Source organism: Artibeus jamaicensis, unplaced genomic scaffold (assembly GCF_021234435.1).
Source record: "Artibeus jamaicensis isolate MK-2021 breed Jamaican fruit bat unplaced genomic scaffold, CSHL_Jam_final contig_3126, whole genome shotgun sequence".
NCBI lineage: Eukaryota > Metazoa > Chordata > Mammalia > Chiroptera > Phyllostomidae > Artibeus > Artibeus jamaicensis.
In genome coordinates this window covers 19,032,791-19,055,977 of record NW_026521723.1, presented here as the reverse complement: position 1 = coordinate 19,055,977, position 23,187 = coordinate 19,032,791, and the positions used below count along the sequence as shown (strand labels likewise).

Here is a 23,187-nt window from a genome sequence, read left to right as displayed (position 1 = left end):
TCATGACGAAGCTGGCAATCATCAGTTGCCCATGGCTACGGCTTTCTGAATCACCTGAATAATTTCTGTGGAGGAATTTTCAAGCTTAATGCAAAATTTGATGCAGACTCACTTCACTCACTCAGGCATTTTGAATGCAATGGCGACACAGTACACAAGCTCACTCAAAGGCTCTATGACCCCCACTGACTAGTACAGTGAAGCCACCATTGTTCACACATGCACATTCCAGTCCACTCTCCCTGGCTGCCAGGTTACACTGATGTCACACAAACAGTTTTTGTTATATTAATGATGGTTTTATTTTTTCTGGATAGACCTTGTACATATATAGAATATATATATAACATATACATTAAAATATACATACATATATATTTGCATGTATATGTGTGTATACATGTATATATATCCTATATATGCACACTATATATAGGCATAGTGTGTCTATGGAAAGATACATAAGAAGCTGGAGATTGGAATTGCCTCTGTATGGCTAGGACAGTGCAGAACTTTGGACAAAGAAATGTAAGAGAGGTCTTGTTTTCACTATTTACCTCTTTGCTCCTTTTGATACTTTGGACAGAATTCAGGGTAAGAGAGATAGGGAACTGGGGTCAGGTGGGTGGTGTTGTCATGCTCTTGAACATAAGGGTATGACTGAGAAAAGAAGGGGTGGATGCTAAAGCTAGAGGGATCCTTGCCTGGCCTGATGATGACCTTTCATGGCAGTGGGTGTAGAGGGAAAGTTCAGAGGGCAGTAGTCATAAATGACTCTGTGCTTTCCAGCTTGAGCTAATGTATGTGAGGGCACTGAAGGGGTGAAACTGGCTTCAGAACTGCAGAGGGAAGATGGTGAATTGCAAAAGAATAATAAGTAGCAGAGGTGGAGGGAGAGGATTTGGAGGCAGCAATTGTAGTTCACTTTCCCTCTGACCAAAAACTTATTTTCACTGGTCAAATCGTGTGCCTCATCATCCATAGCTTCTGGCCTTATGAGATGATGGAATGGCTTCCAGAAGAGTCAGTTCTGAGTCCTCTGGAGGCACCACCACCTGGGAGGGCTGAGCTACTGTAATGTAAGGTGTGGTGTAGGCACTCAACCAGCAACCAACCAAAATGCTGTCTCTTCCATGGCCAGAAAACATGGGGCTGGGACATAAAGGGGTGGGGGGGGGGTGCTTTTTAAAATTTTCCCCATCTCTGCCATTTACTAAATTGGAGACCTTGGATAAATTACTTTGACATCCCTGTGCCTCATCAGCAAAACGGGTGTGATATTCCAATACTGACATCCCAGGGTCATTATGAGGATTAAGTCGGGTAATAAATGTGAAGGTTTAGAAGGGTCCCTGGTACAAGGCAAACAACAGTGATGTTAGCACTGTTATTAAACCTAGTGGCCCCTTTTAACCTTTCTTGGCTTTCCTCTCCCCAGACTTGTAACTCAGAAGGTCTAGAGAATTTAATATACCAAGCAGGGATGTTTTTATAAGAGGACATATTAATGTTTCATTCAACTTTTAAACAAGTAGTTTTGAGGTACTATCTTAGGTGACTGATATCCACTGGTGAAGAAGTCAATTTCCCCCCAGAATTCCCCTGCATTTATGTATTTTTAATTGAGATATAACTGACATATAACACATTAGTTTTAGGTTTACAACATAATGATTTTATATATATATTTCACATATTGATGATCTGCATCCTGGTCTTCCAAACTTTAGTCCAGCCCTTTGTCTCTCAGCCATTAGTTGGAAGAGTTCTAAGCTTCCTTCAATTTATCTCGTGATCACTCTCTCCCCCAAGCTCTGCTTTCAACAGGTGAAACATCAGGACAACCTGGGTATCATCAAAACACCTCACCAACCACCCAGGAAATTACTGTCCATCTTAAGTCCATTTGGACAGACTGTCCATCTGTTGCTTGTCCCAAAGCTTGTTGAAGGACTCGACAGACTGAAGATCTTTCATTTAAGATCTTTCATTTTTTTTCTCTTTTGAGTATTGTAGGCTCTCTATTGGCTCTTGCACAGATGTCCCAGGCCATCACCTCGGCCACTTTTTCCAAGAAGAGAAGTGGGTTCATGATGTGCAGCACTCTTCTGCTTTATCTAGTGCTCTCTGCCAAGCCAGGCATGCAGATCCTCCTCAATATTAGCAACAGCCCATATAGAAATGGTTCCTCCTTTGCCTCTTCTAGTTTCCCAGGTTTTGAGTTTGTCTAGTTCTTGTGGTCAGCACATTAGGCCACCACTTTCCTTAATGATCCTCACTGAAGAACAAGAATTCTTAGCAGAGGGTGGACATTTCTCCAGGTATCATAACTGCATTACTATAATACATATTTCTTTATATTTCAAAATGTTAATATTAACACTATTAAGCCATAAAATACATAGCTCCCACTCAGACTGAAGAGGTAGGTGTTCAATCAGGTATGCAAGATAGATTGAGGCACTCCTTCAGAATCCAGAGTAAACAGAAGCCAGTATTCCAGGAAATGGGAATTCTATAGAAAACACAATTCGTAAAATTAAGAAAAGAGACTGAATTGGTACTGGAGGCATTAGTCCTCCCAGACATTAGCCTGGAGTCAATCAGTGTGCTCTAAAAACAAAGGAAGCAGATAAAACCTGCTCCTGGCACAGGGAGCCGCCCTGGCATTACAGAGAGGCCATTTCCTTTAGAGGGAGTCCTAGTGCCCCCGCTGTTATTCCCGTAATATTTTCTCGCCCCTGGGAAGGCTCAGAGAGACAATAAAAAGGTCAGTCAAAAACTTGAAAAGGGAAGCATATGATCTTGTTGCCCAATGTCACGTCAATAAGTTTAATTTAAAAAAGGAAAAAAAATAGAGGAACCAATCCACATGTGACTTGGACAATGGACAGTCAAATGGACTTTACTCTTTAATCAAAAGTGTGCAGCACTTCTGTCACTCGAGGCCATCTTCAAACTGTTAACAACACACTGGGCTTCATCAGATCTTTCGGGTACACGGTTTTCTACTCTGGAAAAATAGAAGAGAATTGGGTCAGAATTCCCAGTAGAGCCACTTCCTGTTCTAGATTTCAATGAAGGGCCAATGAAGGGCCAATGAAGGCAGCCTTGCCACAGCGGTGAGGAGAAACACACTGCTCAGGAGAGAGGTGGAAGAGTGTCATCCACACTCTTCTTCAGTAACTACCCTTTAGTTGTGCCCAGGCCTGTCCCTCCTCTATGCTGAGTCCCTGCTGTCTTTCCTATGTAGGCTTTTCCGGACCATTTCTGAACCAAGCCTGACAGGGCAGGCAGGGTCTCAGCACCCTGGCTCACCACCAGGATCCCTACGCTCATAGTGGCTGGTGTACCCAGTTAAGTGCAGGGCACTCTGGTCCTGGGCACCCTGGGGTCATAAATGTGTCTTCACCTGAGGGCTGCTTTGACCCCACAACCATGCAGCCAGAGCCTTGATATTCTTGACAAACTCAGTTCCTCAAGAGAGGATGGAGGTATGGACAACCTGATTGCATCACGTTGTGAAAGGTCTGATCACCAGGCATCTTCACGCATTCCTTCATTCTTCCAACAAATATTTATTGAGCACCTACTCCGTGCTGGGCACTGTACTGGGTGCTGGAAGCACAGTGATAAACTTAACTGATACGATCCCTGACCTCTATAGAGTTGCGTTTAGTTCAGTTTATAGAGTTTAATAAGGCAATTACATATATTTATTGGTATACTTGGCGCTATAAAGAAAAAGAACTGCAATCCACATGACATTATTATAGGCTGACTAAATCTAATCTGGGAAGGGTTTTTAGGAAAGTGCTGCTTGAACCAAGATCTAAAGAAGGAGGTGAAGAAGTGGCAGAAGAATATTCCAAGCAAGGGCACAGAAGTTTCAAAGGTGCAGAAGCTACATGGAACGTGTTATCATTCCTCACTCACTCGTGTATTCACACATGTGGGTTACCCACTTGTCCTGGCTCTTTTCTAGCTGCTGGGGTTACCACTGTGAGTAAGATGCAGCCCATGCTCACCGCATCAAACCCCTTTGGTACTAAGAGTTTACTTGGCCATGACCGAGCATTGTACATTGGCTACCTGCCATCCATTTACAACTACAACATTTTCCTCCAGGTCCTACCAGTCTCAATCTCTTTTTCCTCTCCATTAGTTCATGTTTGCTGGGAGTCTCAGCATGCCTCAGTTTTTTTTTAAGCCTATTCTAATTATAGACCCTCTGGAAGTGAGACCTCTTTCAACAATGTTGTAGGGTCAGGACTCACCTTTCCTCAGTCTGTTTACTTTCTTCTCCTTCTGCTTTGATGGCTTCTGAAAAAGAGCAAACAACCTCAGAGTGTATTGCCCATTGATGCTACCACAGGGAAAGTTTGGAGAGGTTCCAAAGTCCTAGGACTCAGAGAAATATCATTGTAGCCTATAAGGCTACACTGTAGCCTTAATGACATGGTAGCCTTAATGTCACATATAATGTGAAATCGATGGTTACCTGATGCAGTTTCAGGGGGGCTGAGAGGGAGCGCCTTGCATCCAAAAAGTAAAAGCCTTCATTTGCTCACTGGGCCTTAAGTTCTAAAGTAGGAAGTAGGATTTTTACTTACAACTCTACTCTTTGCTAAAATAAAAATATTAGTGGAAGGGGTAACACATTTAGTTTTAGCAATCATTTAGTGATCAAAAAAGAAGCCCTTGCTGGTGCAGGTCAGTGGATTGAGTGCTGGCCTGTGAACCAGTAGGTCACTGGGTTGATTCTCAGTCAGGGCACATGCCTGGGTTGCAAACCAGGTCCCCAGTAGGGGGTGCACGAGAGGCAACCACACATTGATGTTTCTCTCCCTCTTTTTCCCCCTCTCTAAAAATAAAGAAATAAAATCTTAAAAAAAGAAAAAGAAAGAAAAGAGTTTCCAATCCTTTTCTGAAAACAAGATTTAGGAGGAAAGGAAATCTTGAAGATGTTGATGCTGAAATGGGTTAGCCAGTTCACGGTGCCAACAGCACAGTGTTCATGGATGGGCCCAGGGTGGAAATCTCTAGCTCCTGGACCTCCCAAAGCCTGAGTTGCTACTGGTATAGACATACTACTGATGTGCCTTGGGGCGTAAATTCCTCTAGGTTGACTCTCCTGACAGTGCTATTGTTCCACTCAGAGCCTTACCATGGGGGTCGTTAACCTGGGTGTCTATGGAGGAACTTCGGGGCCTCAGGAATCCTTTCAACAGCTGCCCTAATGGTTTTGAACCCTTCCGATCATTGGCAGTTCTTGTGTGTGCACACAGGGTTGAACAATAATCAGCATTATTGAGGTACAATTAATATATAACAAAATCCAATCATTTTCCATATAGATTTTGGTGAGTTAAACATTATGTATGCAGTCATGTAATTACTACCATACCCAATGTATAGAGCATTTGTATAAGCCCCCAAAGTTCCCTCTTGCCCCTTTCTCCCACCCCATTCCCTGGTAACCACTGATCTGCTTAGTGTCACAAGAGTTTTGCTTTTTCTAGAGTTTCATATAAGTAGGATCATACAATGTATAGTCTTTTTCTACCTGGAGTCTTTTATTTAGCACACATAATGCTTTTGAAATTCATCCATGGTGTGGTATGTTACCAGTGGTCCATTCCTTTCCCTAGCTTGGCAATATTTCATTGTATGACTATACACCTGTTGGAGCCACAATTAAATATGCTCTTTGCCCCTGGTGGGAGCACTGGGGGCCTGAGCAGGGCCACTATCTGTGGCTACACAGGCCTGACCTGCTCTCCACACTCCACCAGCACTGGTCACAAACCCCTCTGTGAACAGGGCCCCTGGAGTTGTGCCAGCTCATCAGCCATGGAGCTAAAGCTATAAAAATGTTTTTGCATTTTTATGTTTAATTTATCAAAAAAAAGATCTTTGCACCCTATGGCAGCTCCTCAGATATCTGTAGGTAGTACTTGTATCATCGTCAAGGCCTTTTTTTTTTTCTGGCTAAGCACCTTTGGTTACTTGAGCTATTTCTTATTTGATTGAGTTTCCAGACACAATAAATCTGGTTAGATCCTAATTTTATTGAAGTTCCTTTGAAAAATACTGGGCCTCACAGCTGAATACAGTATTTTAGATGTCTTAGACTGATGCATAATAAATTATTCTTTTTCACCCATGACAATTTCATCACCATTAAAAAAACCCTTCTATTTTAAAGTGAAAGCAGACAATAAAAACACATTTTTAACCTTTTGGTTTTGATGACGCATTTAGCATTTTTAGGGCAGATGTGATGATATCACCAACTTTCAGTCCTTAAGCCCTGTGAAGGTTTCTATATAAATGGTGATTAAAATGGATTATTTTGGGAAACACACTTGCCCTTTAAGAAATTATTTCTGAAAAAGCTGAGATTCTAAGGTTTGGTGGATGAAGGCAAGTTGAAATGAAAACTGTTGGTTGCTAGGTCACTATTGTACACAAAATCCAAATGAGGAAGCAAAACTTCAGAAGGAGCTATTTTAGTCTTTCTCCCTCGTGGGTAAGGTGACAGGGCGGCTTTTGATTGGGAAAAGACAGTAATTCAAAAATGACAATTTCTTGTGCATTATGTGTCTTATTTGACAAAATGAGAGAGAGGAAGAGGGAGGAGGAGGGCGGGAAGGAAGAAGAGGAGGAGAGGAAAGAGAAAGGAAAGGGAAGAGAGATTAGAACCAGCTGGAATAACCACGGCATTTTCCTTTTATTAACTTAGGCTAAATAGGGTAAATATGTGTGGTTGAGGAAAAAAACACTATAATTAGAAACAAACAGTGGAAAGGATTCATATGGAATTAGAAGAAGCTCCACTTTTGGAGAAATTCCTACAGGTTATCAGTAAACTTGTTGATGCCTGTCTGTTGGAAAATTCAGTTCCTTGTGGGTGTAGGACTGAGATCTCCATTTCTTTGCTGGCTCTCAGCTGAGGATCATTCCCAGCTTCTAGAAGTTGCCTACATTCCTTGGCTCGTGGCTCCTTCCTCCATCTTCAGAGCCAGCAACGATGGGTTGGGCCTGCTTTAAGCTTTGGGTTTCTCCTTCCCTCTCATTTTTCTAACCATGCTGGGAAAGGTTCTCTGACTCAGGTGATTAGACTGGGTCTATCTGGATAATCCAGGATAATTTAATCATTTTAAGGTCAGTATCTTAATCCCATATGAAAGTCCCCTCTGCTATGTGAGAAAATATTCTAGGTTCTGGGATATAGGAGATAGACATCCTCTTATTCTGCTTATCATATAGCCAATGCCAGGGGTATCCACAAAGCAAGTGCAGATATTGCTGAAGCCAAATTTACAAACATCTCGTATTACATGTCGTAGTTGTTTGGTATATCTCCCTTCCTCCAGTGATATCAAGCTCTTCTCTTTGACCGAACTTACTGGCACAGGTGACTGACCAAACAACTTTTTCTTGCCAGTACTTTTTATCACATTCTTGGGGGGGTCATGTATATGCTGTGCTCTTTTGTTGCCTTCTGCCTTTTATCACCATATCACCATAGCCCAATTGGACCTTCTCATACGTACTCATTTGTACACATACATCCTCCTCTCCAACTATCTTATCTATTCTCCTGAATTTTTCTGATTGTCTCTTGAGGGAAGAAATGTTCTTAATTCCCTTTTTCTCCATTCCTTCTGCTTTGTTTCATTTATAAGCTAATTATTCCAATGTGAAAGCAAATTTAGGAGACAGCTTATTCCCAAACTGAAGGTTGCTTCTGCACATTTAGCCAATGCTAAAGGCAATGAGATTAAAAGAAAGAGAAACTCAAGCATCTCCCCTTGAAAAGTCAAAGTCTGGGCAAGCATGGTATATCCTTGCACCTGATCCTGTGCACTGAATTTTACACTTCTATATCACAGAAATATTTCAGTGCATCCCCTGTGTTAGCCATTTGAATTGCTCTGCCATATGCTTAATATTAATTTATTAAAATTGGATAATCACTCCCTAATTTTCTATTTTAAAAATACAGTAAGATGCCCTGACTGGTGTAGCTCAGTTGGCTGAACATCATCCCACAAAGCAAAAGGCTGCTGGTTCAATTCCTGGTCAGGACACATACTTGGGTTGCAAGCCAGGTCCAGCTGGGGCACATGCAAGAGGTAATCAATCAATGTTTCTCTCTCTCTCTTCCTCCCTCCTTTCCCCTCTCTCTAAAATAAATAATTAAGTAAATAAATAAATACATACATAAAGTCTTTAAAATACAGTAAGATGAAATGGGTGACTGCTAATGTCATTAATCTATTTTCTAGATAGATCTTAAAATCAGTACACTGATATTGTAAACAAGGTGCTGACCCAAAGCATTATTCTTTTTACCATAAGTGAGTAAGAAGGGTATCTTAGTTATTAAGACCAACCAAACTTCTACAAAAGGCAATTACTGAGATTAAAGTCTGACTTTACCTTACAACTTTGCCCAAACCAGCCCAAACCACACACAGGGCTCATTCTAATGTCAGGAATCGCCTTTCCCCAATTAAACACAGGCACTTCTACAACAGATATGGGGAGGCTGCTGAATGCAGTGCTGTTTATGACAGTGAAAAGTGTGGGAACAGCCCAAGTGTCCAACAACACGGGGCTGGTTAAATGAATGACCGTATATCCACATAACGGACTATCCTGTAGCCATCTCATGACATCAAAGATTTTCTTTCTACATTTGGTACAAAAAAGTTCAAAAACATGAGGGGAGTTGATTCTAATTGTAAAAAAAAACCCAGTCCTTAAAATATTATGCCACACCTGGAAAATAACGCAAATTTATACAAAAATGTTATAGATATAATTTTTTTCTTATTCATGGAACTATAGGTGATTTTTCCGGTATATTTAGTAATGTATATATAGTACTTGGTAATGAATAAAAATTAATATTTAAAAAATTCAGTGGGGAACTACTCATCAGACCTCCTAGGAACCTTGGTTTATAGATTAGAAAACATATCTGATGGTTATCTAACGGCCCCCTTCTCCCACCAAACATTTCTGCTCAAACCCACCACCAGGCCCATAACCACTGACGTTCAGAAGTGTTTTCACTATTTTACTTCATTGAATTCTGCAGTAACCTTATGAAGGGACATGGGTAAAGTAAGAAATAATCTGTTTTGTTTTTTTTTCTGGAAACCAGAAGCATATAGTAAACCCGAGGCTAGAAATACTGCCTACCCTAGAAAATCCAGAGCAACATTGTCGTTGTTGAGTCCCGTCTACGTGGATTACAAATCCTGAGGGGAAACCTTTTCCTCCGACCGCTTGCTGACTTTTTGCCAGTCTGGGCTCAGCCAAGGAGCTCCAGGAGGAGGCAGGTGGAGAAGCAGGTATTCAGTGCCACTCTGCAGGGAGGACACACACTGACTCACCACGTCCATGAGCCGGGCCAGGCTGCTGCTTCTTCCTTTTCTTTAGTCTTACACAGAAAACTATCCCACACAGAAAGATGATCAATGGTATTAACACAGAGGCAGTCACGACAGGTTCTAGGGCAGGTAGGGGTGGCTCCGTTGGCTTTGCACCTAAAAATGACCACAAGTTTTCGTTCAGCCAGGAAGTTTGATTAGAAGAGTTTTCATCATGGGCAACAGTGCGGTGATCGTGGGGTGGGGGGAGGAGGGGTGGTGGTGGAGGGTATAAGGGGGAGAAATGGCTATGGAAAAATACAACAAAAATAAGCTATTAAAATATATAATAAAAATTTTTAAACAAAAAAAGAAAAGGTTTATAAATACTGCTCTTTTTTTTTCTCTTAATTACATGCCAGCTTCTCCCTAGGGCTCTACTGCCAGAAGAGCTAGAAATATGCAATGTGAGGTTATTGAAAGTCCCAGTCTCTAAGAACCAAGCCAGTGCCTCAGGCCAAATGCCTGGACTAATCTCCCTTACTTCCTAGAGGCTGGGAAGACAATGACTAAAACTACTAAGACTAGAAGAGGTCAACCTGGCCCTTGGTTCTGGAATCTGGGTAAGTTACCTGTGCCAGGGTTCTGAGTATTCAGCCATCATGTGATGCCCTGCTTCCTCAGCCCATGTGCAGTCAGGACCCAGGCCTTGAAGTTTCCTTTGTGGTAATACCTCATCCACTATCATCTGTAGATTAGGCTCCAGGCACCTCTCACCTGGACCAGTATTACAACCTCCTCACAGGCCTCCCACCTCCTGTTCTGTTTTTGTTTGTTTTTCACACTGAGGTCACAGATTCCCTCAGGCATGCTGTCAGCATGTTGCACCCACTAGAAAAACTTTGCTATCTCTTCATGGTGTGGGGAATCAGGGTCAGAATCAGCTCCTGGGAGGTCAAGACTTACTTCCTTGCATGGAGACTCACAAGTTCCTAGGAGGTTGAAAAACAAGCTTTGGGGGGAAAACTTAGAACTCAGCAGTTCACTTGGTAAACATTTATGGAAATAGTTCTGGTATTTAATTCTAAATTACAGGAAAATAGGACTAGCTGACCTCCCATTACCTCAGCAAAGACGAGTTATTGCCAGTCTTACTCAACACTTTTTGAATCTGTCCAAGTTCATCCCACCTGATGCCTGTTTGGCATTCCCAGTAAAGGAGGGCTGTACTTGTTAACATGGAGACTGCTACATTTTGACACCCAAAAGTTTCCTTGACTCAGGGTCTAACCTATCTGTGATTAACCACAGAATAGGGACAGAGAGAGGCAGGCCCCATCTTCCTGATGCAGCTAGAGCTGAAACGTTTCCTAAGCAGGAGTTGAGACGCAGCAGAGAGTCACGATGAGGCTATCGTGGTGGCAAGGTCCGATTCATGTGTTGACTGTGGGAGCTGTGGCAGAGGGCCCCTGGACATGCCATGTGTGGTGACTGGTGGCTCCAAGAAGGTGCTGAACCTGGGATAGCTTGGGACAGGCCTCTATCAGGCTATGGTAGAGGCAACCCAGGTGGGCTGGGTAGCCTCACCATTTACTGGATCCCCAGAGGTGCAGGTGTTTGAATGGAGGACATCAGTACGAGGAGAGAGAATAGGCCCACTGGTAAAGTTGGCTGGTAGGAACTGGCCCCAGGGACTGTATGTAACAATGTGCCCACAGGAAAAATTATGTTTCAACATTGAGACATCAGGAGAGTTGGAAGGATCACTTAGAAGGGGACAAAGCAAGGGCCCTGAGCTAGAGAAGAGGCCAAGGCAAGCAGAAGGCAGATAGGTGGAGGAGGGCAGTGTGGAAAAAATCAGAATGAGCAGTGATGAGAGAGTCCGGAAGAAAGGTGCCTTTACCCCAGGAAAGAATCTTGCAGTTACTACTCCTCAAAAGTGGGTTTTCAAATACAGATGCATTTCCTCAAGGGCAAAGACGTGACTTTAAAATGGCAGGTTCCTATTAGTGGGCCCTTTTCTACAACTGGGCTGGTCTCCACACAACACTGTCCACGAGCCACAGGAACTTCTGCCTCAGGGTCTTTTCTGGACACACATGTACTGAGTTCCACCACTAGCATTTGTGCCCACATGGGATACTGCTAATTGATTGCAGTCCCCTCACTTTCTAAGCCTGAATGCTGTCTCAAAACTTTTCTTTCTGTTCAGAAAGCCACCAGAAGTCTGAGTACCTGTCATCACCTCAACATACTCCTTAAGTCCAATTATTTATCTTATTGTATTATGAGATTCCACTTCCTTTAGAAAGATTTCCTTCACCCTCAACAACTTGCCTATATCTGATTGCCTAGAAACCTAATTAGAGTCACTTTTATATTTAAATTTATGACTTCTTTCCATGGAGTATAATTTAGATTCCAACCCAATCTTTTCAAAATCCAGATTTTCATGAGTAGACATCACATGAAAATTTAATTCTATTGGAAGGTCCTTGAGGGCAGAGAGCCTTTCTTATGCCTTTTAGTTTTCATCCCTGCAACTAACAATGTCTAGAATGGTTCTATACTCAAAACAAGTGCTATATGGATGTAGCATGATGTGTGTGCATGTGTGTGTATGAATGGTAGAATTCTAGCCTGGAGGAATCCTGCATTTTCTGACCTAAACTTCAGAACTGTCCACCCAAAAGTAGCCCAAAAGAGTGGGTCAGTTTCAAGGCTTACGTGCATGCTTCCTCCAGTGTAGCACAGGGTTATAGGCGCCTGGACCCTGCCACACTCAGACGAAGCAGGAGCCTGCTGAGTATAAAATAGCTCAGTTGGAGGTTTCCTGGCAAGTAAGGGACAGTGGATGATTTGCCATAACCATCTGTGTATAACACCTGATAAAAGAAATAGCCTTGTGAAGCCACTTTACCTATAATGTAAGGTGGGGAGAGAAGCTGTGTCTGTGGTGGCTCAGGTTGCAGGCCACAGAGGATGCTCGCGTTCTTTTCAGGAGATATTGATAAAGACAAGCTGATAGAAACATTGTATAATCCTGTGACATTATTTTGAAATATATTCATGACAGAATCATGCTCCCTAGTTGAATTCATGGTTGTTTGCCAAAAAAACATCTTCTTAGGTTCTGGGTAACCTTGTGCAGATGAGCAGGTCAAATTCACGACGTCAGAATTTCCTGTTCTGTTAGAAGTTAGCATTATTTCAGGCTGACTGAAGTTAGCTGAAAGCAAGTAGAGATACAAGAAAGAAAGAGAGAGAAAATCAGTCTAAATTATATTTAGAAGAAAACAGCAAATGACCAGGTACCTGATCTGGGAACTCTGGGGGCATAGCTGGGAGCCTTGGGGTGTCTAAATTGGGGACCTCAGCTCATGGTGAGAACCACATAATGGTCCCACATTTTTTTTAAAGAACGGAATTTGGGGCCATGCTTACTTCCTGCTTACCCAAATCAAGGGGATGTTGTCTGAGCGATAGGAGGGCTGAATTTTAGTCATCAAAGATTTATAATGAGGCCACTTCTCTAAGAAATAAAGTCTGGAAGGAGAAGTGGTATGACTTTAGGACCCAAGTGTCCCGTGTGGTACATTCCGGTTGCAGACCAAGAGAACAGAGAAGGACTGATGCTACAGTTTCGCCCGGTTTCTTTGAGAAACCCTCACAGGACGGTGGTATGTGAGTGGACGAGGATTGGGGTTTTATATATTCAGAATACTGTTTTGCACATGACAGAGCTTCTCTAGCCTTGTTTGCCATTCAGATTTTTGTGGCTGTTGAGGATCACTGGCTCCTAGTCCCTTTGCCAGCCAAACACCTTGCTACCTTCCCAGAGGTACTAGGTCATTTTCAGGTTCTGCATTATAACGTATAATTTAGTATATTGATTCAGAGACTTGAGTGACCTGCATGCCACATGTATAAGTTTTGCTATATCAATGCACTACTTAAGCACTCTGCCTGTAACTTTATGTGGACTGTAGAAGGTGGAATGCCACAGTCCTATCTACTGTAGGCTTATTACCAATATCCGTGAAATTGCAGGTTACATAAGTTATTTACAGTTTTTCTAATATATATTAAAGTAAATATAAAACCACTGAAAGTTTTTTTAAAATGACTGTCCGTGTCCCACCTAAGACACACCACATTTCTCTATAGTACCTGACAACACTTTGAAAACACTTATTTAGCACTTGGTTAAATGTCCTGAAAGCCCTGCAGCCTAGTTTGAATCACACAGGGCTTAAAGGGAGCAACTTCCTGTTCTATTTCTATTTTTACCTCTGTTTTACTCCGTGGTTTCAGAGTTGGTGTTAATCTGCCTTTTCTAGTTTCATCAGAAATTAATCTACATCTAGTAATCGCATACCTGCGTAGCTATCCTAAAGCAGTGAAAACTTAGGTTCACACAGAGACTTGTACACAGATGTTTACAGCAGCTCTATTCATGATAGCCCCAAACTGAAAACAATCCAATGTCTCTTCTTGGTTTGAGTGGGGATAAATAGTAGCATGCTACTCAGCGATCAGAAGAAATGGATTTTTGGTACATGTAACAACATGGAAATCTCAAAGACATTATGTTGAATAAAAGAAGTTAGTCTTCGAATGTTATGTGCTCAGGGGCTCCATTCGCAGGATGTTCTCAAAAACATATGCCTGTAGGATGCAACCCCGGGGTTATGGATGTGGTGAGGGTGCAATCAGAAGGGAATCGCATGAAGAAGTGTTTTTATGGTGATGGAAATGTTTTATATCCTTTTTAGAGTGTCGGTTTCGAAATCTGTACATAAAGTTGATAGAACTATATACCAAAATAAAACAATTAATGTTACTGTATTGTAATCTTGGAAATCCATAGTAACACTTAGGCTTTCCAAGGCTGGGAGGAACAAAGGGGTTGGCTGGCCAGTGTTTGGACTGTGTGCATTGGGTGATTTCCCTTCTGTCCACCAGGCTCAGGGTGGGGCAGCAAACAATTCATAAGCAACCTCTGGGAGGTTGAAGGGAAAACCCAAATTAGGTAGCTGTCACCCTCATTAGGGGATCCAGGCAAAGATTCCGTGGGTGAGAAATCTTGGACCAAAGGAGACAATGAACATAAAAGACATTTGAGGCCTATATGGCTATATAAACTTAGTAATGGCCAAATCACCCATGGTTTTTACTTAGCCATATTACCTTTGTTCAGTTAGCTCTATTTTGTCCTCAAAGCAGATTTTTACTGATCTTTCAGAACCAAATGATAAAAAGTACAAAGGACTTTTAGTTTCCTACTCCCAAAGCCTGCATTACCTTTAAATGGACTTCCAAGAAAGGGCTTTCCTGTGCCTTCTCTCTACGGGTCACCCTCCCCCAGGCCCCCACCACTGTTTCTCTGCTCACTGCAGTCTCATCTAGAAGGTCAGGGATCAGAACACATTTTGACAACATACCAAGCACTGACAGGTCAATATTCATTTGGTGGAGGGAAACCAATCCACTGGCCCCTTTGTGATGGACGAAACACTGATACAAGCCCTTGTCCTTGATCTGAACGTTGTGGAGTCTCAGGGTCCAATTATCCTTGTCCAGGCTTGTGCGGCCCTTGTAATCTGGATCAACATTCTCAGGATTTTCTTTGCCTCTGTAGAACTCATACAGAACCAACTTATCCTGGTTCTGCCAAAATACTACCAGCTCACCCAGGCTTATGTTTTGAGAGTTGGTAAAGTGGCAGGGAAGATATCCAGTCTCATTGAAATATGCCAGATTCTTCATGGAAGCAACACCTAAAAAAGGAAAGGTGGAAATTGGGGAAGAAGAAACAAGAGGGGAGAACAACTCCATTTCTCTTGATATAATACTCAGAATCGATCTTGCAGTAATGGGACCGGAGAACTGGACACTGAACTCAGGAACTGTGCACACACACTGGCGTCTGGTGATGAAACTTTCGTTCTCACTCTACAGCTCACTCAATGGGTGTGGCCTCGTGTAAACTGCAACTGCTCTGAGGCTCAGTTTCCTTCTCTGTCTAATGAAGGGGCAAACCAAATGTTCTAAGGATTTTTCCAGTACTAGGGGTCCGTGAATTTAAATCTCAAAACAGGGAAAACCAGTAGTTAGACAACTCACCCATCTGTTACCTTCCTATAACCTGAACATGGATCCTCTGCAGCTGTTACAGGCCCTATTACTTCTAGACCACAGGTGGCAAACACAAGGCCTGTGGGCCGAATCCGGCCCTCCACTTTGTTTTGTCCATCCCGGCACCTTGTTTCTGCCTGGCAGCAGTGCTGAGCTCTCACTTCACTATTAAGGAGTAATTACATTTATACAGTCCGAAAATGACATTCAGCCCTTTGAAGGCCCAGTGAAAATGAGTCTGACACCCCGTTCTAGCCCTTCACCACAACCTATCCCTTTCCCACCCTATTTCCTTATTCTTTAGCCTGCTATAGTGACAAGATTTCTCATAATGGTAACAATTTGATCCCCCCCCCTTTCATTATGCCTCAAGAGCTGGAGATCACACTGAGTAGCTGCTTTGAGATGCAAATAATTCCCTGTATAGAGCTTCCCTCATGACTGCAGTTTTCATGGCCAACTTTCTCAAGGATATGGCTCAGTTCCAAGGTTCAGTGACCTCGCTAAGCTCTTTCAGGGATCAGAAAGAGAACTGGGCTAATATAATGGTTGTTTGGGGATTGTGGTGGTCAGAGGCCATTTAAGGTACATGAATGAAATGCTGGAAATGAATCAGAGATTGAAAGGTGAGGATGTGCTCTTGGAGTATTGGGGAAACCCCAATTACTATAAATTTGCTGTTGCCTGTATGCACTGCCCTGGAAATTTTTACAGCCCCCGGAGGACAGACTGGGCAAGTTCAAAGAAAGGCTTCCATTCCCAAGAACGTATTGGAGTTTGTGGAAGGGATTTTGGCTATCTAACTCCTCAAATATGATTAATTATACAAAGGGGGACCCCTCAAAACCCTGGGATTTATTTATAAAAAATTGTGCACATATTCTCATGTTTAAACTTCAGTCACCTTCAAAATACTCTCCATTTGATGCAATACACCTATTGAGATGTTTTTCCCACTTCTCAACAGTTTTTTTGAACTCTTTGATTTTGATGCCTTTTAGTGCTTCAGCCATTTTTTTGTTTCACCTTTTCTATGTTGGCAAAACATTCCCCTTGAGGACTTTTCATCCAGGGGAACAAAAAAAGTTGCCTGTGGCAAGATGGGGAGAATAGGGAGGGTGGGGCACAGTGGGACATGCCATTTTGGGTAAAAAACTGCTGAACACTCAGGGCGGTGGGCAGGTGCACTCATAAATCACCCATCATGAAAAGAGCAAACACATTTGAAGGGTCTTCAAAAACAATTCATTGAAGGTGAATGCAGCCTCTCACAACAATGCCAGCTAGGTCACTGATACAGATGGGTTCCTAGAACACTCACCTAGTGGGGGGAATCTATACTACAAGGGCCTACCCTCCAGAAGATAATTCCAGTTTTTTGGGGTCTCCCCTCATATGTTGTAATAACTATGCATGGTGCCAGGTGGGTACTTCAAATATCAGGGGGAACACTTTGTATAGTATATGACTGTCTAACCACAATGCTACAGACTTGAAACTGATGCAAAATAATATTGAATGTAAATGGTAATTAAAAAAATAAAAATTAGGAAATGTCATCAATTACAGACTTTTTGTAGGACTTATTCTGGGACACAGAATTACTGAGACCTGGCCAAGATATTAGTGGTAGGTGGGAAGTGTAGGGATGGGGGGAAATGCTGTTTCTTAGTTACTGTGAAGTTAGATACCACCTTGGGGAGAAAGTTAAGATGGGTTCTAAATAAAGCTTCGTCGTTCGGAACTTTATTAAGGAGAAAAGGGGGTGGGTTGATGAGAGATGAAAGGGGTTTCCTTTGAGGTGTTCATTGAGGGGTAGTAGAAGTTAAATTGATCTGATCAATGGGTTTTTCTTCTAAGAAAAAGTAGAAGGACAAATAACAATGACATGCACTTGGAAAGATTGAACTGTGTGTAGAATGGCCTAGTGAGAACAAATAATCAGGGGGTTGGAGGTGGTCTTGAATGTGAGGGGAAGAGGACTCCAAGCACCAGCCAGAGCCGGCACAAATTGGATTCACTCTGCCCATTACATTCTGCTCGATGGAACCTTGTGAACCACTTGAAAGTATAAAAATGCAGCATCCATACAGGATACAGTCCCACATTAGTGGGAAGTGGAAAAAATCTACCTGGGTACCTGAAACAGTGAAAGGGGAACCTCAGGACGGTGTGCTGAGGTTCCTGCTCCTTTTTTGCTAAACTCTGAATGATAAGATAAGAGTGCCACCTACTGTAAAAGCTCCTAGCAGCTATCTCTGGGGTAACTGGTTCTGGTTGTATCAGCAACTTGCCATATGATGTAGGGCAAATGACCTTATGGAGAAACCAAACACAGTTGGAAATTCTGCCAGTTAGCAGTCAATGTTATGTTATTACTCAGAGGTCAACTGTGCCCTCTGGGCCTAGAAATGACTTAGCCTTAGGTTTCGGCTTTCTTGATTTATGGTTGTTTTTCTGCTGAGCCTCACTGTACCTTCTCTTCGCTCCCACTCACTCTCTTCACTCAGACTACTCCAACCTCTCTGACCCAAAAGGGCTTTTTCTCCCACCCATTTAACAGCTCCCCTCCTCACCTACTAACCAAACGTGTGGTCTGTGTTCTAAAAACTTCAGCATCATTAAAGCCTGCTTCAGCATCATTAAAGCCTGCAGAAGCTCTGGCTGCACCCAGGCCTACTGAGTCAGTATCTGCATTTTAACAAGAGTTCCAGTTTGAGAAGCTGTAATAGAGGATTTCGACCTCTGTCTCAAGAGTGAAACAGAGGAGATAATGATAGGAACAATTGGTTTCCATCCAAACCTTCTCTTCTGCTCTGGGGTGGAAATCACTCTGAAGCCCATTCTGGGTGGAACTGAAAGTCTTTCACAATTTGTACTCCATAGTTCCTCACCACCACTGGCTTCCATGACATCATCAGAGCTGTGCGTGCTAATCCCCTGACAATATGGGAAAGACTTACTCAAAGATCCTTTTCCCTAAGCGGCTTCAGCGTCAACCCCCCTTCCCCCTGCGTCACCACCCTTATGACACCAGACCCTAGGCCACCCAGCTACTAGACTCACTGGGACTCCATCGGTGGGTAAGCACTGAGATTCGCTCCTTCCCAGCACCTGGGTAATATGTCTGGGCTTAGTTATAAGTGGTGCTATGATGATATCAGGAGCCAGGCACTCAAGAATCCATCTAGATACCTCCCTAAACAGCTAAAGGAGTTTGTTTCAAAGGATGCTTGACAGCTTCCTGAGCAATATACAGTTTGACTGTTACACAAAAACTATGACCTTCTAACCTTGTAAGGTCTCTGACTCCACCTAGAACTTCATTCTTCCCTGGCCACTACACCAAATACGTGTCTTTTACAGTCAAGGATTATCTCTCATTCATGTTACTATACTTATCTGTACTCATGAATTTTTCTTTTTCTTTCTTTCTTTTTTTTTTTTACTAAACTTCCTTCAGTGCTATACAGGGAGTGGCAAAAATAGGTTTACAGCTGTTCATATAGAAAATAATATAAAAATCAGTCAATAATAATACAAGAATGAACTCTGTGTTTTGCAGACTCATAACGGTAAACCCACTTCTTTCCCAACCTTACCCTCAGGAAGATTCATTATAGGGAACTGTTTTGTGTGGCATGGAAAATGTAGCCTAGCTCCCACTCAGAAAAGCCAGTGGGAGCGAGATCTGGAACACAGGACCCATGCCCATGGATAGGTTTTCCCACGGGGAATCAGGCCTGCATTGTATCTAGGCTGCCATGAGACTTGCTTTTGCTAAAACTCCCTCACCCTGAATTGAAGCAGAAAATGTTTACTATAACTTCCTAAAGTCTGTGCCAAATCCCCCAAATATAGGAGTGTAACTGGTTCAACCACCTTTCCCCTTGGTCTGCAACATCCTTCTCTTTGAAGTAATTAGCAACATTCTTTTCTTTGTTATCTGTGAAAGGTAATCACCTGCAGCAAATCTGTACCTAGTAAATGAGGACCATTCTTGATGTAATGTACCCAGAAAAGCAATAAAAGCCTGTCCAGGCAGGGGTTGGGGCCCTCTCTCTCACTTAGAGAGTGGACACGCTGTCCCTTTTTCTCCACAGAACTTCTGTAGTCCATGTGAATTTGTTAGTGGCAGCCACAACACACACGGATCCTGCCGGCCAGGACCTGCATCACTTCATTCCATTGTAATAAACTACATCTTCCACCTCTTCATCAAATGTTTCCTCCAAGGTTATGCTTCATTAAAATCTGGTCCTACCCAGCCACTTAAAAGCTGCCACTTGCCTCAGCCACTGTTTGTTTGTCTTTCTTCACAGCGACCTTGAGCGATGCCCTTCCCCTTCAAAGGGCTTCTGTCACTGCTGTCAGCCACTACAGCAATGACGTCATTTCCTTGCTCATTGAGCATTTTGGCATTAGAGGCAAAGTTTTTTCAAACAATTATTACTATGAATTTGGGTGACGTCAGCAAGGACGAGTTCACCCACAAACTTGCCCGAAAGTTTTCTGATGTTTTCTACTTCAAAGATCTTCATTCTCAGACAGACTATGTTGCAGCCCCTCCTGAACCTCATCTCCAAGAGCAGCTCTGTTCCAAGAACCTTAAAACTCAATGTACCTTTGTCCACAACATATCTTCCTCCAAGATTTATTCAGTTACTTCACCTGTCTCTGTTTTTAACCTCATCTATCCATTTTGGGCTGCATGGTTCAGTGCTTTCCAGAAGAGCCCTGCAACAATGGAAATGCTCTGCATCTGTGCTGACCAGTATGGAAGTCGATAGCTGCTACCATGGAGCGATTGAGCACTTGATGTGAGGCTAGTGACTGAAAACTGAATACTCAATATTATTTAATTTTAACTAATTTAAATAGCCACATGCAGCTAGTGGCTATCCTTTTGGACAGCACAGTGATAGTATATCTTTTTAATCATTCTCTTGACAGCAACTTCAGTAAACTTGCCTCTTTGCGCAGAATTCATTCCAAGAGCACTCTGCTTTTGATCTACATATCTGAAGGAAATTATTCAATTATTCAAACTGGTGACATTACAAATCTATAGTCTCTTGAATGCCCAACTTGGCCTCCAGGCTGCTCACAGTGCTTACCACCCTCTCCCTTCCTCACAGCAGTTACCTCTGCTACTGCTTCTTTCTCTTACAGTCAAACTCCCTGAAAGAGTAAGATGTCGTTTATTACAATTGCTGCTTTCATTCCCAGCCTCTGTCCCCCACCTCACTGCTGAAACTTTCCTGGCAAAGATGGTCAGTGACTACCCACCATTGCCAAATTCAGAGCTCTTTCCAGACCTCATTTTATTTGACCACTCTGTTGAATACTGACTACTCTGTCAGCCATCTCTTCCTGAAATTCGATTCTTTCCCAAAGTCTGATCCCCACGGACAATTTTCTCTGATCATTCCTTAAATACTGATTATCTTGAGTGCCTGTTCTTGATCTCCCTAATCTCTCTCGGGATTTTTCTCCTTTAGTAAAAGAAGGAAAAATCATGAGGACAGATAAGCATGGATCCAACTGCCAAATATATAAATTAATAATTCACAGATGCCTATCTCTAGTCAATAATGTTCACTAGAATTCCAGATATCCAACTGCCTGCTGGGCACTGCTGTTTAGATAGCAATAGATATTCTGTCCCTTTCCTTTAAACTTTCCTGTCCTCTATCTTAGTGAGCGGGTTTCCCCACTTGCTACTATCAGTAACCACTTAAATCATCTATAGAAAGCACTCAAAGAGGGTCTGCACAAGGGAAGAGATCTAGAACTACTACAGCCCAAGCTGAACTCGTGGCCGGGCTGGCTAGTCAGGAGCACCCTCCCTGGCTTTCCCACCCCAGGATTTGTGTGTAAGATGGCTTCCCTCTCTGTGCTGAGGGTGGGGTAAATGAGCAGCAGGCAGAAGCAGGACAGGAGATACGAAAGGCACCCAGTCACAGGATGTGTGGCAGGAACTTCCACCAATCCATTAACAGATGAAGAAAATGAAACTCAGAGACGAGCTGCAAATAGGGAAGATCCGAGTTCTGTGAGGCCTGACACTTTAAAAATTTCTCTTTTTGTGTGGAGGGGGTGCTCCTTAAGAAAAAAATGCAGAATTCAAGTACACAATGCCTATGGCCATTATAATACCACCCACCCAGAGGAGAATGTGATGGAGAGAAAAGTCACAATAAAAAGAAGCAGTGGGCTCAACTTGCTCTGGTTAAAATATCTTACTTTTGAAAATTTTACCAAAGCATAAGACATGTGACTATACTGACATGAGGGGACTATACTGTCCTATCATGGAACCTTGGAGGGGCTTGTCAGGTGAGAAATCCAGCAGCTAAGCTTCATTAACTACAGTAAATCAGCTGATGCAATCAGCCAAAGGTCACTGCAGTAGATGGTAGCAGGGCTGGGGTTTTTCGATCCTCCCCCTAAGCAAGGGCAACTTCACTCTATGGGTGTGGACTGGTGTGGGAGGGAGAGAGGGAAGGTAGAGAATGGGAAAACCAATGCTCCCTAATGAAAGGAGACTTTTAGAAGCCCACTAGCTGTTTCCTAAAAGCCTGATAATGCCAGAAATGGGAACAAAGAAGACCAGAAATGCATATATGGAACAAAAGAGTTAAGCCTCAGGGCTGTCAGAGAAGGGACCTTCCCCTTGCTCCCTGGGTGCCACTGGACAGGCCAGTCTACCCTACTTCACTAGACGGCAGAGGAGAAGGGTGCACAGAGGGGATAGGGCTCCATCCCAGGCCAGGACTGCCAGCAGCTGAGATACCTGTTCTCAATCATGATGTTTCCTTCTTCTCTACAGAAGTATTTTTTTTAAATGTGGTAGTGTGCAACACTGGATAGAAAGTGAATAAAACCCACCAAGTTTCAGGCCTGGGTTTGCAGTGGTCAGACTCATCAGGAGACAGTGGAAGGATTCTAGGACTTTACAAAGCCAAAGGTGCTTACCGAAGAACAGGAAGACCATCACAAAGAGAGTGGTACTCAGTCCCATAGTGCTAGAGTTAAAAAAGAAAAGATAAAACATGATTAGAAAATTAAACTGAAAACAAACGTGACAAGTGCAGTTTGGGATTGTCTTAGGTCCCTGGGTGCAGTAGAGACCATGCTGTGTGTTCAGCAAAGACATCTCCTCTTCCTCCTAGCTCCACAGAGAAGCCCTAGTTCCCAGCCTCCCCTTTAGTTAGGAGAGTCATGTCATTGGGTTCTTGCCAGTAAAGTTGTAGGCAGAAAAGATGGATGTTACTTTCAGACCTGCTGCTAAAACTCCTTTCTCTTTCCTTCCTTCCTGCCTTCTTGAATGCAGGAGGCCCAGAGGAGTCCAAGGGTGTAGAGGATGGCAAAGCCTCATTGTGAAAGGAAGCTGGTTTGCTGAACAAAATAATAAGATAGCTCTCTCCGCCCTATGGTGATTCATACTGGACTGTGACGTTAGCAAAAAATAAACTTTTCTTGTGTTAAGCTATGAAATTTTAGCACTGTTTATTGCAGTAGCTAGCACTACTTATTTTGGCCAACACAATAGGTATGATGGAAAAAACAGAAAGTACATGTTTAGAAATCAGCATTCCTTTGATTTCCCTGTGAAAATCAAAGGAATTAGGGAGTTTTCATTAGGGAGTTGGTTTACAAA

General features: G+C 42.7%; 1 protein-coding gene across 8 annotated transcripts in view; it reads right to left on the bottom strand.

Moving 5' to 3' along the window:
* Window positions 1-2,803: 2,803 nt before the first annotated feature.
* Window positions 2,804-23,187, bottom strand: part of CD86 (CD86 molecule) — a 61,309-nt gene continuing 40,925 nt past the window's right edge. For 3 of the 8 annotated variants that reach the window (XM_053663108.1, XM_053663110.1, XM_053663107.1), the window contains exons 2-7: window positions 22,503-22,552; window positions 14,831-15,166; window positions 12,307-12,615; window positions 9,411-9,563; window positions 4,278-4,323; window positions 2,804-3,013 (exon numbers count right to left, since the gene is read on the bottom strand). In XM_053663108.1, coding sequence (XP_053519083.1) covers window positions 2,917-3,013; window positions 4,278-4,323; window positions 9,411-9,563; window positions 12,307-12,615; window positions 14,831-15,166; window positions 22,503-22,552 — 991 coding nt within the window. In that variant the 3' untranslated portion in view covers window positions 2,804-2,916. The other 5 variants (XM_053663109.1, XM_053663112.1, XM_053663111.1 and 2 more) reach the window with 5 other exon arrangements.